Source organism: Delphinus delphis, chromosome 18 (genome assembly GCF_949987515.2).
Source record: "Delphinus delphis chromosome 18, mDelDel1.2, whole genome shotgun sequence".
NCBI classification, from domain to species: Eukaryota; Metazoa; Chordata; class Mammalia; order Artiodactyla; family Delphinidae; genus Delphinus; species Delphinus delphis.
In genome coordinates this window covers 32,428,994-32,449,332 of record NC_082700.1, presented here as the reverse complement: position 1 = coordinate 32,449,332, position 20,339 = coordinate 32,428,994, and the positions used below count along the sequence as shown (strand labels likewise).

General features: G+C 35.4%; 1 protein-coding gene across 4 annotated transcripts in view; it reads left to right on the top strand.

Annotated features, from left to right (window-relative positions):
• Window positions 1-20,339, top strand: part of DIAPH3 (diaphanous related formin 3) — a 546,819-nt gene that overhangs the window by 170,923 nt on the left and 355,557 nt on the right. For all 4 annotated transcript variants that reach the window (XM_059996017.1, XM_059996016.1, XM_059996015.1 and 1 more), the window contains 5 exons: window positions 8,256-8,366; window positions 8,653-8,771; window positions 9,608-9,724; window positions 13,675-13,793; window positions 16,522-16,586. In XM_059996017.1, coding sequence (XP_059852000.1) covers window positions 8,256-8,366; window positions 8,653-8,771; window positions 9,608-9,724; window positions 13,675-13,793; window positions 16,522-16,586 — 531 coding nt within the window. The remainder of the gene's footprint in view (window positions 1-8,255; window positions 8,367-8,652; window positions 8,772-9,607; window positions 9,725-13,674; window positions 13,794-16,521; window positions 16,587-20,339) is intronic.

The following is a 20,339-nucleotide window of genomic DNA, read 5'->3' as shown; positions in this document are numbered from 1 at the left end:
AAGTATATTTATTTCAAAGTACTTTTTAAGGGAGGATTGTTACATTTACTTAAGTCTGCTAATAATAATGATGAAGATAATGTGACTACCTCTGATTCTGATAGGGTCCAGTCTTCATGTGTGTGATTAGCTCCTTGTGTTGCCTGGGTCTTCCTTAGAAGAGGGTTGGAATAATGTGAGTGCACCAATCTCTAGTATCTGTCACACTTTGATTTTCATTGTTATTTTCATTTCTATCCTCTTATTATTATTTTTTCTTTCTATGTGTGTCTTCTTTCTTCTCTTGTTAGAGCCATACTTTGCTAGAGTGTCTGAAGCATTATCTAGATCCTAAAGAGTTTGTTCAAACCCATGTTGTTGGGCATAGGGCTGATGGGATTGTGGTAGATTTTTGTCAGGAAAGGAATCAAAGTGTGGGAATCCTGGAGTTTTTGGGGTTGGCTATTTGACTTTTCCTCTGCATCTGTGTCCTCAGTGACGGCACGCTGTACCTTCCCTTCCTATGGTGTCTTCCTGGACTCCTGGAGTGTCAAGAACACAAAGAATCTGTGGTTTTATGCTACTTGTAAACTACTGTGTTAGTCTGCCACACTTGTATGGGTGCTGCTGTCAAAAGACACAAACTCCTAGGTCAAAAACAAAGGACTTCAGTTACCCACAGCCATAGCAGTAGCTCAGCTATCAGCTGTGTCAACCCCAGTTTCCAGTTTCAGTGGGTTGTGTTATAGGGATGACACCCTGAGCTTAGAGAATCCAAGTCTGGTATCATGGGCAGCAGTTACTCTGACTGATACAGGCTGTGATGAGCTCCGTTCCATTTGTCTCCCAGAGTATTTAATTAAGCCTGCTGGTCAGCAGTGCTCCAAGCAGCAGGTTGAGGCTGCCCTGCAGTACTGACCTCAGGCATGCCTTCCAGGTCCCAGATCCCATCAGCTGAACAAATCCTGTAAACCGTCAGGGTCTATCTTAGGACACCAGGAGGCTTTCTTATCTTCTTCTGTTGCTCTTTCACTCGGCCTGAGGTATTAATGATTGCACAGACTTCTCTTTGTTCAGCAAGGAGGACATCTGGGGCAACTCTTTCATCTGTAACAACCCTGCCAGTGAGTGAAAGCTGACCTGAGTGCCTTGCAAGGCTGCTGCAGTGTCACTGATTACTTCAGCTAAAACCAGGGACACATTTCGTATCATCTGTTCTAATTCAGTGACTCATCGTAGGGATAACTGTCTGCAGGTGCACGTATGTAGTGATCAGTGTTCTCTCCAGGAAACTCCCCAGAATAACCAAAGTTCGCCTGGGTGTGGAGAGATGGCCACAGTTGTCTGAGGCTGTACGTGTGCTGGTACTGTTTCCTCACACACCTGAGCATCTCTTATGAGCACCTCTGTGGTGTAAGTCATGGTGTTTTCGGAGAGAGAGGCATGTTAATGCCTGGCTTCCCCACAAGATACATAGTTTTGAAGGTGCACATGGTGTTCCTGGAAAGAACATGTTGTTTATAGTTGTTGGGGACCCCCAATTGGGATCTCTATGAGTTGGGGCTACCAGGTGACAGTGCTTTCAACAAGGCCTCCCAGCCAGCTGATAAATTTTTGGGTTCTCAGTTCAGGAAATAATTGAGTCCAGTCTTTATTTTGGAAGGACTGTCTGAAGACATGGCTGCAATGGCAGGTCGTGTTACAGGAGCTTGGAGAGCACAGATCTTTCAGAATGGGCTGTGGGTCTGCCTTCCCTTTTGCTCTGGAGGGGAGATGCTGTCTCTGTCTTCCAAGATGGTTTGCTATACAGACATCCTTGTCAAGGTCTTGCAGAAGAAAACCATCTGTACCTCTACTTGCAATACATGCAGAGACACAGAGAGAATTGCCTGGCAGCAGAGAGCAGACCGTTGCACCTCCTTCTGTCACCTTTTTGGCTTCTTTTCCTTCAGCCTGATGCTCCTGGTGTTGTTCCTGTATACACAAAGGTGTGCGTTTGTTGTACCTTGATGTTGAGTGAATGGAACAAAACCTTCACTAATTTCGGTTCATATGATATTACAGAGTAGTAGTACAAAGTACTCTGTACTTTGAAATATGTTACTTGGCAAAAATCGACAAATATGACATTGAAACAAATCAGTTACAATGCCTTTTTGAATTTAGCCAAGTTTATTAGCTTCTGTTTGTTTTGTTTCCCTTACCCCTTAAATGCTCAAAATGTACCCAAGTTTAATTTTGCACGAGACCAAACGAAGGTCTTCCTATAATGAATAGTCATATCTTGATTTACTGTTTCTTTTTGTTTCAAGTATCTCCTACCCCCTCACAAAAGTCAACGTTAACTAGAGTTATTTTTAATATCAAGTAAGTCGTTCGCACATTTAATGAAGGATACAGAGTGTAGTAGAACGTTTATCTTTAGGATCACTGTTGGGGCATTCCAGAAGGATGCAGAGATCAATTTATTTTAATTCCTCTCTTTTTTTACCACTACTTTTATTGAGGTTTGCAGCAGTTTGGTTACTGTATCTATATGAATCAAACTGTTAAACATATTAAAATGGACTAGTAAATAACATGCCATTAAGCTAATAAACATTAAAGAAACAGTAAAATAATACACCAACGTGAACTCATATTGTCATGTGGAGCACACACCTACTAAACTAAAAAAAACATTTTTGTCCTAGAGTATACTGCCAATTTTCTGAGTCTGTGTAATACATTTTTTCACTTCTGCTACAATAGACCACCAAAAAGATACACTTAATTCATGACTCAAGGTAACTGCAAAATTTCATAATTAACCAGTCAATTAGTTAATTATTCAGAGATTGCCGTTCAGGGTTCTGCTAGATATTAGAACTATAAAGATGAATGAAATACACTGCTTAAGTCCTTAAGAAGCTTATACTCAGGAATTTATAGCTGGCTAATGTTTCATATGAAAATTGCGATACTAGGAGTTTCAACAAAATGGGAGAACACAGAAGAAATTCATGATGTCTCAGGGGGAGTGTCTGAATAAACCTTTAAAAATCCAAGTTCTGTCTTGAATCCAACTGTTCCTGTTCATATAAATTAGGGCCTCTTGAATCCTTCAGTTTATTTCTCTGCATCTGTATGAGATATATGCAGTTACCTCAAGCTCTGACTTGTCCTCTTACTGTGTTCATTTACCGAATATTTAATTGGAAATATAAGTAAAATTATAGGACTTTACATATGCTGATATACTTCACTCTTTCTGTGTTTGTCTACATAATGTAGTAGTCTATTTTAGTTTATATTCTGAATTAACACATGAGATTTTAAAATTCTTTGGAGTTTCTTTAGTTGCACTGGAGGCAAGATATTTCTCTATAAGCATCATTTACTCATTTTAACTTGATAATGTAGAATTTGATTGTGCAAAGAGAGACAGATGATTTCTGCTATGGGGTAGAGAAGATGAATAGCGGTCTGACCTGTGTCTTCCAGGCCCAGATAGTAAGTATTCACAGATTCTGATAGGATTTTTATTTAAGTACTTTACTGGTGCTTGTTTCCAGTCTGAATTTAGCTTTGGAAGCTGATATGTTTTCAGTGTAGTATAGCCATCATTTTACATGTGAAAACATGTTATATTCAGGATGAATATGTTGACCAAGTGTGAACTTTCTAAAGAATGTTTGCTTTTGCTGTTTGTTGGATACCTTTTCAATTCCTTCCACATAATTGTGGAGAAAGCATCTGTGTTGGTGGTCTTTGCAAAACCTGGACAGGCCTGTGTTCGAGGCTCAAGCATCACTGCTGTTAGTATACCTGGCATTTTGTACTTAAACTTGTTTGTCTGAAAAGGGTTGGAAACCAAAGGTTAAAGATGCATAAAGTGTTTATTTTTTCTCCTGTTTGTGTTGCACCTAGTGATAGACAGCAGTAAATTAAATTGTGTGCTAGAGGAACTTTAGGTGATGCATATTCACATGTGAAGAAACCTTCTCACTTCATTTTCAAGGGCAGAAAGCTGCTTTGCTGATTAAGTGATGTCAATTCCAGCATGTGTCTTTGTCTTGCTGTTTAACCTCTTTCTACTTCTAAAGATTTTCCTTTGATCATTTGCCTTGTTCTTAAGATTGCCTTTGACAAGCTCTATCCCTCATATTGAATATCTTTGAGATTTTTGCTTACAGTTTATCTACTTTGTCCCCTGTTATATGTCTTTACCCCTCTAGTTTACAACATTGCTGACGTTTGTCCCACTATTTGTAATGACTGTTTTGTCTGCTTATTTTCCTAATCCTTGGCTATGTGGGGTTTGCTGGTCTCAGCTTTTGTAGGACATTTTCTGTCTGTTGCTGTTCTTGAGGAAATCCTCAACTGTTCCGAATTCTAGCTGGATATGTGTGTGCCTCTGTGTGCAGACACATCTTTATAGCTAGAAGTTATGTTAAAAATACCTTTTCTCATGTAAGGCTCCTTTTTGATAATTGGGACAAGAGTAACAAATGAGGTTACAGCATTTACTTTCCATATCATTAGAACTGAGTACATATCTAACACCTAAAGATGTGTCGAACTTATAAGCCTTGTTTAAACCAAAGGTTAATGAGCAGTATTTCTAAAGTATAAAGGTACATTTGGAGCAAGGAGAATATTTTAGAGCCAATTTTAATTGTATGCTTTCATTTACTGGTTGCATATGGTACATGTGAGAAGAAAATGTTTTCCATGTGCAGCAGCAGTTCTGTCCCTTTGTAGAAACTTCTCGTCAAGTCACCAATTTGCCAGATGCAGTGGTAATTATCTTATTTGACCTATTAGAGCATTTGACACAGTTGATCACTCTCCCTATTGACACACTTTTCTCCCATTCTTCCAGGACACCACAATCTCTTCATTTATCTTCTACCACGTTGACAGCTTTTTACTTTTCTTTAACTCATTTCCTCAACCTTCAAATCAAAACCTACAATTGAAATGTCCCAACCAGTTCTTGTACCTCCTCTTCTCTCTCTCTTTACTACTCTCTCGGTGATTCCATCTAAGGTCTTGGTTTTTACATACAAATGCTATGGTAATCTCTTTCTCCAACTGGAGTCTCCTATATCCAATTTCCTTTTCTAGTTTTTTCGATGAGGATCAATAATAGACAATATTTCCAACTTAACATCTCCAAAACTTAAGTCCTGATCTTTCTTCCCAAGCCTGTTTCCTCTGTTTATGCTGATTTTTTTTCTAGCTTAATAAATGTCAGCCTTTGAATTGCCCAGGCAATTCAAACTGTGGATTCAGTCTTGCCTCCTCTCTTTCTATAGTAGTGATTTCTGTCTTTTTCATTTCATAGCTGCATCCCTAGCACCAAGAAGTGCTTAGTAGACATCATTGACAGGCTTGGAAGGAATGAAATGCATGAGCTAGTAAACAGAGAAGGTCTGGTGCCCAAAGATAGAACCTTCAGATAAGTTAGGATGCTCCCAGGAGGGCAGAAACTCTTGTTTTCTTACCCTCATCAGTTCCAGAGGAAGGTGGCTTTTGCCTGCTGTTGAAACTGTTAGTATGGCATAATTAGTGCAAATTAATGGAGATCATATATGCTACATTTTGGGAAAATCAAACAGAACATGGTGATTAATTCTTTATGATGAATATCACAATTTCATTATTTTCTTGAGCTTCTGTTAATATTCCAGCATTCACTAATTTCTTAAATGAATGTATGATTCCTAATGTACATTTCAATCTCAGAATTTTAGAAGCAGGATTTATCCTATTCTCCTGTGAAATTTGTTTCTTTCCTTGCATTTTATGTCTCCGTTAATGGTCCCACCTCCTATCTAGTTGAACAACAAAGGTGGGAGGACTTGTAAATTCTTTTCTTTTGCCTCAACCACATGTTCACCCAGCCATCAAATGTTTTTCAAATGTTGTTCAAGACCTCCTCATCGCTCAACGAAGCTACCTGTATGATAACTTCTTAACTTGAATCTATTACCTCTATTATCGCCGCTCCTGCATAAAATCGTTTATGATTTCCCCTATTTCCAGCTGAGTCAGAAAGTTCTGATTCGGCACATGAAGCTGTGCCTCCTCTGTCTGGCTTCATCTTTATTGGGTCCTTCCCCTGTTCTCCCACTTTCCGCCTTACAAACTGCTCAGGAAATCTGAATTCCTTGTAACTCAGCAAAAGAGCCCAGATCTTTGAACATGTAAACTGCTCTGCTTTAAACATCTTGGTCCTCCTTTTCATCTGGCTGTCTCCCTATTAATCCTTAAGAGTCAGTACTGTTCCTCAGCTTTCCTTGTTTTTATTTACTGTCTCCACATTCTCATCATATACTGAACACATCTCTTACAGTACATAGTATATTTGCGTTACTGAACCTGCTTATCTTCACTAGGGGAGGCAACATGTCCTATTTTACCTTTTTAGTTCCTGAGCCTTTTCTACTGTCTCTAGGAATTGAGTTATATGGGATAGATGCCAGATTGGCTCCCACTTATGCTGGTATGCTATACCAGTGTGAAATCATGTGATAAAAAAGGTCTAAATGTCTCAATATATGTATTAGAAACCTAGAAGGAACTCTTTGGTCTTTATCTTGATTATAGAATTTTTTATCTGTAAGGATGTAAATCAATACATTTTACTGTATGTAGACATATGTTTACATGATATAAATTAATCAAAGAGTGGTTGTAGGTCATGATAGTGGCAAATTACTGTTACAGTTGGGAAGGGATCCTAAAGAATTAAATTCATTCTTTCGGCTTAAGTCAGTTCCTAGTTTTCTTTTTATGAAAAATTGCCTTTTAAAACGTTTCCTGGGAATAATTTGGATGATTCTTTTCCCTTCTTTCTCCTCAATTTCATGCTAATATTATTCTACACATATCAACTTTCCATTTAGGTGATATTTGCTGCTAATTTTTATGTTGTTTATTTTTGCTTCTTTCTTTGAGTTGTCTATAATTTGCATCTTTTCCTGGAAACCTGGTGGCTAATACTAATTTAATTTCTCTGAACGTAGAGAAATTAAATTAGTATGCTAATTTAAATATTTGTATGCTGTTTGAGATCTTTTAAAATGCTGAAAAAAACATTTGTGGGTATGGGGTAATGACTGGCAAGGAAGTGGAAAGAAAGCATTTTAAACTTGACTTTCTGACATGAACTGGTTACAGCTGAGTGAACGTGTACTGGAAAGGTAGACGCTGTTTATAAGTTTTTTCTTTTTTTCTTTTAAATATGTTTTCCTTTTCCCTCTCTTTCAAGTTTTGACAGTAGAGGCATGCTGGCCAGATTTTAGTGTTTAGATATCAAATAGAACAATTATAATATATTTCAACCAGCAGGAACTGAGACCCCTGTTGGTGTCTTAATCGCAAACTGGCATTTTAAATTCATATAAACCTTGCCTTAAGGGATGGAAAAAGGACAATTTAGGGAACAGCATGAGGTTAAACACATTGATCAGTAAGCTGGTCTTTCTTGTTAGATTTTGGTAGAATGTGGACTTAGAAAAATAACATCATCAACAGCAAAGAATTCTTTGCTTCTCTAGAAGCAACCTCTTTTGCTTCCATTATATAGATTTTGGATAATGAAAGATATAATTCAGCCAGGGATTAAAAAAAAAAGGAGATCCAGGGTGAAATTTGGAGTGTTAAATATGAATGGGAAAATACAGCGATTTTTAATTTTCATCATTTAAGTTATAAACTAAAGCATTTAGTTAGCTATGTTATTTCTTTATGTCTTCTTAATAAGCGTAACGCACAGTAAGCTGAATTTTTGTCAAAGTGTAGGAACCATTGCCTGATAAGTTAACTTCTGGTAATTAGCTGTGCAATGTTCATAATATAATTTTTGGTTATAACAACCCCATTAACTAGTTTCAGGCCTTTGCTAACTCTCATTGACTTAAAGTCTTTGGGTTTCTCTTGATGAATGAGAAATTATTTTATTATCCTATTTTAGGATAGGATCTATCTAAGGATATTTATAGTTTTTCAACTAGTGTGTGTTCAGTTTATGTCTTATGTGTATGGTATGATATTTTTGGAGAAGAACTTAACTTTTGGTTGGAGTGAATTAAAAATTCCCCTGAAACTATATTTCTTGTCTAATTTATAATTGACTAAAATATTTTACATACAAATTATCGTTTTAATAGACTCACCTGTGAAGGAAGATATTTGATAATACTTGGAACACAGCCTTGATGTTTCAGTTCTATTACTCCTTTAATGTCAGAATCCAAGTCTAAGTCTTGCTGTGTAATTTATTGTAGGTAGCATGTATGCAGCTTATCAATGCCCTTGTTACATCTCCTGATGATTTGGACTTCAGGCTTCACATCAGAAATGAATTTATGCGTTGTGGATTGAAAGAGATATTGCCAGTAAGTGCCCTGCAGTCTCCTTATTAATATTTAAATTAGAGAAGTACTTGAGTAGGGGGAAATTTAGATAAATTACCTTTAAGAATAATTTATCTGTGGGAAAAAAGGCTTGAGTATAAAATCTATTTTTGAAATAGATGATAAGGTTTGAGTATTATTTAACACTTTAAGTGTTTGAATGCTGTAAATCAAGTTGAATGGTTGGTTTATTGTTTATGTTTTTCATTAATTTTTTGCATCGTTAAAAACAAAACTGTTCCTTATAACTCCTATTTAATATGTCTAGAATTTAAAGCGTATTAAGAATGATGGCCTGGATATCCAACTTAAAGTCTTTGACGAGCATAAGGAAGAGGATTTGATTGAGTTCTTCCATCGCCTCGAAGATGTTAGAGCTGAACTTGAATATCCTTTTGTTCTGAAGTCTAATCAAATATGTAAAATTACTGCTAACCCTTAAACAGCCCCCACCCCATAAAATATTAAACTTCTGAAGCCATTTCTAGATAAATGATATAAAATCAAACCTTTATTGAATCAGAAGGATGTTTGTATAAACCTTTTTTATTTTATTAGTTTATGTGCGTTTTTGTGAATACATGCATATGCAAATGGATGTTACAATCTACAAATGGATGCTTTTTAGACAAGCCTCTTATGTATACATGTACAATCTGTTCTTTTTGTTTGGCACCTCCCCTCCCCCTAGTCCCTTCATCATTAGGAATAGGTGCCCTTAGCCTGCTGGTTAGTTCCTACCCTGTACCTTGGGTATATCCTCATACGGGCCTTTGTTAATTCTGTGCATCTGCAGATGTCTGTGCTTGTCCAGAGATCTGCCACCTTTCTGTCTTCCACTGGGGCTGCTCCATGGTAGGTAATGCCTGGCACCAGCCCTCTTGGTCAGGGCTCCCCCAGAAGCCAAAGACTTCATTCACAACCAGCTGCCCACTACTCTTTCTGCCAGCAGTATCTTGGCTCAAGAGAGGAATATTGGTTGGAGTTGATTGTGGAGGAGAAGCCAGGAAGTGTCAGGTCAGGTTGTCATTTGCACATAGTTTTCCCTCTATTCTCATTCCTAACTACATGTGTTTTATTATATGCTGAGTATATATGATGCCTATTTTAGGTTAAGATACACAGTAATCTTTCGAAGCCTTACAGAGCAGATTCCGTGTCACATTATTGCAGTTGTTCGGTATAGAGGATAAATAAATCCACATATTCCTTAATCAGTTTACTGAAGCGAATGATCTTCACAACATGGTGTGGAACACAGTTAAGGAAACCAGAGCAGAGGGATATTTCATTTCAATTCTGCAGCATCTTTTGCTGATTCGAAATGATTATTTTATAAGGTAAGAGGAAGCTATATTCTAATATTTTCTTTCACTAATAAAATTCTATTAATTGTGAAATTCACCTGATGTTTGATTTGGGCAAGCAAATATTTTTAAGTTTTGTATTTCTTTCATAGTATTGATTCATAGAATGCACTGTTTCCTCTGAAAATGGTAAAATGGTATAAAATGATATTACTATTACTTTCTAAGCTCCAGCAGATTCTTGGTTACAACTTTTCAGCTGAATAAAAATGCAAACTAGCAACAAATTACTAGTTTACTGGGTGATGAATAATGTTTTCTGGTTAGTCCCTAGGCAGTAGGAATGGCAGATACTAAACATCACTTTTATTAGTGTTTAAGTAGCTAGCAAGTTCCTTAATAATACAGTTGTGTTTAATGTTGCTAATGTATCAGAAAGCTAGACAAATGACTTCTCAAGTTTGATTATATCCTAGACATCTTGAGCGTAACAAATTGTTTAAAGAAAATAATTGTTTATCCATGTTTATCTGTAGTTATATATGGATAGTAACACTTAAACTGCTGGACTGTTATGAAGATTAAAATGGTAACATGAGTGAGACTCCTAGCCAAATATCTGGCATGTGGTGTATGCTCAATAAATGTCCTCTATACCCTCTTAACTCTTTTATTACTGTTTTATGAAGGAAGCTGAGATCTTTGAATATAAAACCATTTTGGTCACCTTTAATGTAATTTTGCTGAAATTTATTCTCAAATACTATGGGTAGTATGTCTTTTCTTACTCTAATTTCAAGTAGAAGGAGTTGCTAGACAGTCTCATTCAGGCTGTGTCCTCTAGGTGATGTCAGAGGGTGCAATTTAGGTTTTTGATGTACCTAACAAGTGAATAGAATAAAAGTCTAAACGTGGTAAAACTTTAGGTTCTTCGAGATGAGCACAGATCATCCACCCTACCTCTTTCCTTTGTAGAATTGGGAAGTCCCAGTGATATTCTAAAATAGAGTTCAGGAACCTGTTTTGAGACTTCATTTGCTTCTTTCTCATATTTTATTAAAATAAGACACTTTAAATATTTAACCACTCTATAAATGCTAGATAAAAAATACTAATACTTGATTAATAATATTTTTAAGTATCATAGGTACCCCACTAATTGTAATACTATACTCTCCTGAAGATTTACCTAAAAATAAACTTGGAACTTCCATTTATTCTAAAGTAGCCCCATCCTTTTCTTGATACCTGTATGATTGGTCCTGTCATCCTCTGATTTTTTGCCGCTTGAATTTCCAAGAATTTAAGACTGCTGTTTGCTTTTGAAGCGTTGAATGTGTCTACAGTGTTACAAAGGGGGTTATTTAATCCCTTCATCTGTGTTCCAGGGAGCATGTGGTTGTGTCTAACTTCAAAACAGATTAAAAAGCACAACTGTAGTGGGGCACACTCAGGCGAGCCTTTCACTTTAGTGGAATCAAGAGTCTAAAGAAATATTACATTGTAGCATTACCAAAGTGACATTAGTGAGGCATAGAAGTTCATCTAGTTTGGTCATTTTTTGAGTAGCACCTTTTAAGTTTGATACTCGTCTATGTTGCCTTCTTTCTTGGCTCTTTAAGCCCGAGGCCCTTGGTCTTTGTTCCAGATATGGTTGCTATGAAGGCAGGATTCTTCCCATGACTGCCGTAGTGAAGACGATCCCATCGATTCTTTCCTATGTTCCAAAATTCTCAGTTATTTATTACTATTATTGTTGTTGTTGATTCTTATAGTGAGTATACATTTATTACAAGATAGAGTCAGAATTGTGGTCACTTACATAATATTTTTATTATATATTCATCCTTTTAATTAACATACAGTAAATTTTACTCTTTTTGCTGTGTAGTCCAAGATTCATAAATCTTGTTCTTTTAGTTTTACCTTCATTTTTCGGTTTTACTATCTCGAATGGACCTAGATTTCACCTTTCAGAAATATTCAGTTATCTGAACATTTTCAACTGATGAACATTTAAAATTAATATTAACATTAATAAATACAAATTTTGAAGTTTTTTATAAGTTAATTTTCTTTGTAGAATGCAAAATATTGTCATTTAAAAGAATTAGTGGATAGGAAAATTAAAATCTTTGCTTACTTTCACATCTGGAACAAAAGGAAATTTTACTGAAATGGAACTCGATTGGAGAATGTACATCAAAGGTCCCCAAGAAAAATCAAATGCAGTAAGATAATTGGAAGGTGGATAGAAGATCAAATTCAATTCTGTAACAAATTACTAATGGCTTATTGTGTGCAGAATAGCATGTTAGTTGAATGTGCATGGGAGATAATTTCTGATATTTGGTAAAAAAAAAAAAAACTGCAGGGAAAGTGAAGGTGATTTCAAAATATTCTCCAACAAAAATGACTTTTATTAATGAAGTAATGACATTTATGTTTATCCCTTAATTAGGTTGTTTACATATTCCTTTGACATATTCACTACCTTACCAGTATCACTCATAGAGATTATTTTCTAGATTTACATTTCTGAATTCCAGACGTACATTGTTCTTTACTAGTATTGCCTTACTGAAAGAGTTTTTGCATGAATTTTCAGCTACATTATAAATGAGCTCATAATTTAGGGTGGTGGAAGTGAGAAAACACTTAATGACATTATGTTTTTTAAAAACATTATACACAATAGCTGGTGTTAATTTAAGCCATGTTTTTATTAAAACAACATCAAGATAACATTAAATAAGAGTAAAAAAGGGACAGAGTGCGTCATCTCAGTTTTTAAATGTGATAGCTAGAAACGTGTGTGCAATTTATGTACCTCAAGTGTAAATGTGGTTATTATAGCTAAAATATTAGGGAATGGGAGATTATTTCATTGAAAGAAGTTGAGAAAATTGAGGAAAGCATTGATAATACCTTCTTGCTTTAATTTGTATCCAAGAACACTATGTCTTGAATATTTTTACTCTATGACAATTAATGAACATTGTCTTATTTGCTAATGTTAAGCTGTAGTGAATTTTATTCAGCATAATGGATGGTTTATTAGGTACCAGGTAAATAGGTCCAGGGCAGTAGGTCATAGTATACAGGGAAGGAAGTCTCAAGTAGCTGGAGGCATCATCACATACGTGGTGAGAAGGGGTTGGAGAGGAAAACTGTGCAAAAAGTCATTGAGAAGAAATAGTCCTAGGTGGTGGTTCGGATGGAGGACTGTATTCATTAGAATATTACCCACCCTCTCTATCACTGTCTCTATCACTGTAGTTTGGTTTTGTTTGTAAAATCTTCTGGATATTTCTTTCACGTTTGTTGGCTTGAGTTTTAAGGGATGTATTTTAGCTTATTACTAACACAGGTGGATTGAACTTAATTGTACTAACACATGAAGGCTATTTGGGGATTTTAATTAAATTTAAATTTTGGACATATACTGAAGTTTTCTAGCTTTCTTTTGAGTAAGGAACATTCATTTGATATTGTTTATAATTCACAGTATCACAAACATTCTAAAAACAGTGAACTGTATGTTTTTAAGAACCTTCCAGATAATTTTTTAGAAAATATATCTTTTGGTTTGTATTAATAAAATGAATTAATGGTAGCTCTTTCAGTATGGTACAGTGATAGGTTGATGATCTCTGCTGAGGACTGCTTTTAAGTACATATCACTTCATTTTAATATTCTATTTCTTACTGCCTACTAATTAAGTCAAGATTCTGACTTTTGCAAGAAAATGATCTTTAAAGCACACTGTATTTATAGCTAAAAGATCATAAAAAATGTAATGTGTTAAAATCATTAGAAGGAAAGTGGCAGTTGTATTTACTCTCACTCTCATGTTAAATCTATATGTCAACTGTTGAAACTATACAGTTGTATATTATTGAAGTAGAAATCAAGCTACTGAAATGTTTTGATGTAAAGTTACACTAATAGAGTGTACATTTATTCTTTTCCTTGGTTCTAGGCAACAGTACTTCAAATTAATTGATGAGTGTGTATCCCAGATTGTACTGCATAGAGATGGGATGGATCCAGACTTCACATATCGAAAAAGACTAGACTTAGATTTAAGTCAGTTTGTTGGTGAGTGTTTCTCTGTTATTTAAATGAAAATACCTTATGTCCCTTACCCATGGGTTAGTGCTAGAGTGTTGTTTCTCACAGTGTGGGCTGTAGACTCCAGAGGGTCCTGGATACCTTTTCAGGAGGTCCTAATAGTCAAAACTATTTTCATAACAATACTGAGACAGTTATTTGGCATTTTTACTCTGTTGGTATTTTCAGAGCAATATTGGGAAAACTGCTGGTACTTTGTTGTGAATCAAGGCAGTGGCACCAAACAGTATTAGTAGCCATGGGATTCTTTATTCTCAGTAAAACAAAGGAAATGAAACAAAAAAGTGCCATTTTTTATTTAAGAATGTCCTTGATAAAGAACTAAAAAAAGTTAATTTTATTAAATATCTACCTTTGCACACACATCATTTCAATATTCTGTGTGAATATATTCAATATTCAATATATTGTGTGTGTGAATCACTTGTGCTGCAAACCAGAGTCCAATTGGAAATACTTGTGTAATCGTCTGAGCTGCCAGCTGAAATGCCTGCTTTTTTTTTTTAACTTTGAAAAAAGGATCGTCATACAAATTGTGGCTACTCAGATGTGAGTGTTTGGCACACACTTTCCTAAAAATGAAATAAAATGTGTCTGTAACTTCAATGAAAATGATAGAATATGTTACCAATGATAAAATTGGAATATTCAGGTAAATATTTGAGTTTTGGAAAACTTGTACTTGCTACCATCATCTTGGCAGCTTTGCGGTCCTAAATTTTTTTCTGATGAGATCAGTGGTGGTATTACCCTATCTGTTTATTTTGATATTGTATGATGAGATGTGTCACCATTTGGAGGATCTGCATGACTCTGCAAACCACTCTTTCCCAAATGACCAGGGCTTGATGTGTCTAAATGATTTAAAAGTAACAGTACAAAATGGTCATTGACATCATACCCGATTCCACATTGTAACTAATGTTTAAGAAGTTACCGTATGTCAAATCTTGGTTTAGCATTAAAAAGGAATATCTATTATTTGCATGAAGTTGTTTTTTCTTCATATAATATTTGAGTTCAGGAAGAAGTGTGGAATGTATAGAATGAGAAAGGAGTACATAATACTAGTGAGACTGATAAAGTGAATACTTGTTTCTCTCTGCAGGAGAGAAGAAATTAGGAGTTCTTGGGGGTGGGAGGGACATAGAAATGAAGAAAAATATGCTCTAAATATGTAGCAAACTAAAATGTGGAATGATTCTGAATAGTGTCTGAAGAGAAAACTTTTTCTACCTGGACATTAGGAATATTTTTTCTTGAGTAGGTGAGAGGTTTTGACATTGAATTCTTGAGAAGGAAATACTATATAATCTTTGAATACTTCTTGGCTATATAAGTGAAACATGTTACATAGTTATAATAAGTCCATTGTGTTTATTTATTGTAAATGTTTAGAATAAACTTATAGACACAATGCAGAAGACTTAAGTACAGAAGAGAGTGTCCCTGTATTTACACGCTTAGGTGAGAGAGGACAGTAGGGGAGACAGATATTGGAAAGTATAGGGCACAGATAACTCCATATATTAAAAGAGGGATTCAAGAGATGCTGTCTGTGCAACAGGAATCAGAGGATTAAGTATTAATTTAGTGCTACAGAGCCAGCCAAATGAAAGTAAAATTATCAAAAATTGGGATTAGATGGGAAACAGTGTTTTCTTATTTCATAGTAGGAAATTATCTATAATGTCCTAAATAGTTAAATCAGAAAATAATGGTGTACACACTTTATTTAGAGTTAGGAAGCTAACCACCAGAGCTGTAAGAGGAAGCATTTAGGAAGTGGGGCTGAGTTTTGGATGCAATGATTTGGTTGACTTTTGCTTCTTCTAACTTGTTCTGTGGTATATTTTCTTAAACCATTTTCATTAAAAAAAGAAAGAAGGGATACAGTACATTCATGAGACATCCATAATGAATTCATTCATAATATGAATTACTTCTCTTGCCAAGTATCCCATCATGTGGATACATATCAGAGCTTATTAGTCAATCTATTATTGGTGGACATTTAAGTTATTTGCAGTTTTTTGCTAACATAATATTTTAATGAATATTCTTGCTTAAAGGCGAAGTCCTAGAAATACATTACTGGGTGAAAGAAAATATTAATTTTAAGTTTTAGTACATATTGCATCATTTCTCATCAGCAAAGTTCCTTAATTATACTTCCACTGTTTTTAGGAGAGTAGGGTTCCCTGTGCTATCTCCAATACTTGACATTAGGGATCATTTAATCTTTGCTTATTTCTCATTAAAACTTTTTATATTTTCATATTACTAGGGAAAATCAAGTATCTGTTCTTATGATTTAGCAATTTTTAATTTTTTTATTCCTAATTTTCTGCTCATTACTATTGCACATTTTCCTAGTTGGTATTGACTATCCTCTTCTCCTCTTTTTTCAAAATATTTATGAATTGAGGATAGCAACCTTTTAGTATTGTATGTTACAGTTGAACTCCCTCCTCCTTTTGCCTAATACAAGGTTAGAATTGTAATTTGGTTTATCTTTCTCCTTATATTTTGTGACCTTGGTATCATGCTTAGAAAATCCTCCATTCCAACATTATATGTTTCACCATTTTGTTGATTTTATTACTGACACTATTTCTAATTTTCTGTTTTTTTTTCTTTTTAAACTTTTAAAGTAACAATGAATTTAATAAAAATTTTGTCATTGCAATTTTAGATATTTGCATGTATCAGGTGAAACTAGAAGAGTTTGAAGAGAAAGCATCAGAACTTAACAAGAAAGTAAGTAATTTGACTAACTTTGCAAGACTATATGGGGGCTCCTGCAGCTCTGCTTCTGCCTCATGGACTCTGTGCCTTCTTCTCACTTCCTTCTTTACCTCCTTCAGGGATTTTGCACAAATGCCATTCTCTGAGGAGGACTTCCTGGACCATTATATTTAAACATTTAAACTCCCCACTCCCAACTCTGACCCTCCCTGTGCTTCTTTTCTTGTTTTTCTACTGTTGTATTTATCACCATCTGATACGTTGCACAATTTAGGTATCTGTGTGTGTATATGCGAATGTCTTGTTTATTTCTCCCTCTGGAATAAACTTTATGAGGGATTTGTGTTTGCTTTATTCACTATCCTGGCACCTAGAACAATTCCTGGACTGAGAACTAAAACATATTCTTTGAATGAGTTGAATGAATAAATGATTGACAATGTATAGAGTCAGCATTTTAAGATTGGAGTACTTCTCAAGACATCATATAAATTCAGGCCCTTAAGATTGAAATTATGTCTAAAAATTTTAAGAGAAAAAGTTTAACTTGCTTTCTGTTTTGATTAAAGTTACTTCATTAGACTAAGAGGAACCACATAAAATTATCATTTTCATAGATAAAAAGTATTGAATGTCAGTAGTTTCATTTGTTTCTGGCCAATAGTATTGCTGACCATCTAGCCATTCCCCACTTTTCTTTAAGGTACTGTTTTGTGCTTTTATCTCTACTTAATGGGTATCTATTGGACTTTTTCTCTGTTTTTAAAATTTTACTTTTAAATTTTATTATTTTTTGTTGTTGTTGGATTCTTTACATTTTAAGTAGTCATTCTGATTTGAATTCTTAGGGCTGGTTCCTCACATTCAAAGAATCATGGTAATTACTGCTACCACCACCTCAATGAACACATACAAAAGGAACATTTACACTGAGTTAGGCACTATTCCAGAGAGTCTACATTTTTGATGTGTCAGGCCCTAAATGAATCTTGAGAGAATTGTACATTTTTTATAGACTTTTAAGATAAAACATAACTTGCAAATGGTAGACACTTTCATAAGTTATTTGTAACTTATGAAAAACTTTGTAAGTATCCTGTCTAAGAAGTCCTAAGTTTCATCAAATACTTAGTGAGAGGATATTATCTCCCAGGCCTTTGGCTGTAGGCTTGGATTACAGCTGTGGATATATCACCATTGCTGCGAAGCAACTTAGTTTACAGGGGGAAACAAATTATTAGATCCTTTAAATTAAGTGTCATAAGTGTTCCAGTTGATAAATGTTTGTGTTGTATGGTGACCTTTCACCCCACTGACTCTGTATTCCAAGCTCAGTAAATACTTCAATTCATCGTGGGAAAGTAGTAGCAAACTTTCAACTGTTTGATTTGAATGCATCCCAGATAGTTTAAATTTCCTTTTTTTTAAAACATCTTTATGGAGTATAATTGCTTTACAATGGTTTGTTAGTTTCTGCTTTATAACAAAGTGAATCAGCTATACATATACATATATCCCCATATCTCCTGCCTCTTGTGTCTCCCTCCCACCCTCCCTATCCCACCCCTCTAGGTGGTCACAAAGCACCGAGCTGATCTCCCTGTGCTATGCGGCTGCTTCCCACTAGCTATCTATTTTACATTTGGTAGTATATGTAAGTCCATGCCAATCTCTCACTTCATCCCAGCTTACACTTCCCCCTCCCCATGTCCTCAAGTCCATTCTCTAGTAAGTCTGTGTCTTTATTCCCATCTTGCCCCTAGGTTCTTCATGACCATTATTATTTTTTTTTAGATTCCATATATATGTGTTAGCATATGGTATTTGTTTTTCTCTTTCTGACTTCACTCTGTATGACAGAATATAGATTCATCCACCTCACTACAAATAACTCAATTTCGTTTCTTTTTATGGATGAGTAATATTCCACCGTATATATGTGCCACATCTTCTTTATCCATTCATCTGTCGATGGACACTTAGGTTGCTTCCATGTCCTGGCTATTGTAAATAGAGCTGCAGTGAACACTCTGGTACATGACTCTTTTTGAATTATGGTTTTCTCAGGGTATATGCCCAGGAGTGGGATTGCTGGGTCATATGGTAGTTCTATTTTTAGTGTTTTAGGAATCTCCATACTGTTCACCATAGTGGCTGTATCAATTTACATTTCCACCAACAGTGCAACAGAGTTCCCTTTTCTCCACACCACCTCCAGCATTTATTGTTTGTAGATTTTCTGATGATGGCCATTCTGACCAGTGTGAGGTGATACCTCATTGTAGTTTTGATTTGCATTTCTCTAATGATTAGTGATGTTGAGCATTCTTTCACGTGTTTGTTGGCAATCTATATATCTTTTTTGGAGAAATGTCTATTTAGGTCTTCTGACCATTTTTGGATTGGGTTGTTCATTTTTTTGATATTGAGCTCCATGAGCTGTTTGTATATTTTGGAAATTTATCCTTTGCCAGTTGCTTCATTTGCAAATATTTTCTCCCATTCTGAGGGTTGTCTTTTTGTCTTGTTTATGGTTTCCTTTGCTGTGCAAAAGCTTTTAAGTTGCATTAGGTCCCATTTGTTTATTTTTGTTTGTATTTCCATTTCTGTAGGAGGTGCATCAAAAAGGATCTTGCTGTGATTTCTGTCATAGAGTGTTCTGCCTATGTTTTCCTCTAAGAGTTTTATAGTGTTTGGCCTTACATTTAGGTCTTGAATCAATTTTGAGTTTATTTTTGTGTATGGTGTTAGGGAGTGTTCTAATTTCATTCTTTTACATGTAGCTGTCCAGTTTTCCCAGCACCACTTATTGAAGAGGCTGTCTTTTCTCCATTGTATATTCTTGCCTCCTTTATCAAAAATAAGGTGACCATATGGACGGGAGTTTATGTCTGGGCTTTCTATCCTGTTCCATTGATCTATATTTCTGTTTTTCTGCCAGTACCATACTGTCTTGATTACTGTAGCTTTGAGTATAGTCTGAAGTCAGGGAGCCTGATTCCTCCAGCTCCGTTTTTCTTTCTCAAGATTGCTTTGGCTATTCGGGGACTTTTGTGTTTCCATATAAATTGTGAAATTTTTTGTTGGTAGTATCATCATTTTGACAATGTTGCTTCTTCCAATCCAAGAACGTGGTATATCTCTCCATCTGTTTGTATCATCTTTAATTTCTTTCATCAGTGTCTTATAGTTTTCTGCATAGAGGTCTTTTGTCTCCTTAGGTAGGTTTATTCCTAGGTATTTTATTCTTTTTGTTGCAGTGGTAAATGGGATTGTTTCCTTAATTTCACTAACTGATTTTTCGTTGTAGGTGTATAGGAATGCCAGAGATTTTGTGCATTAATTTTGTATCCTGCAACCTTACCAAATTCATTGATTAGTTCTAGTAGTTTTCTGGTGGCATCTTTAGGATTCTCTATGTATAGTATCATGTCATCTGAAACAGTGACAGTTTTACTTCTTCTTTTCCAATTCGTATTCCTTTTATTTCTTTTTCTTCTCTGCTTGCTGTGGCTAGGACTTCCAAAACTATGTTAAATAAGAGTGGCAAGAGTGAACATCCTTGTCTTGTTCCTGATCTTAGTGGAAATGCTTTCAGTTTTTCACAATTGAGTATGCTACTTGTGGTGGGTTTGTCATATATGGTGTTTATTATGTTGAGGTAGGTTCCCTCTGTGCCTACTTTCCGGAGAGTTTTTATCATAAATCGGTGTTGAATTTTGTCAAAAGCTTTAGCTGTATCTGTTGCGATGATCATATGGTTTT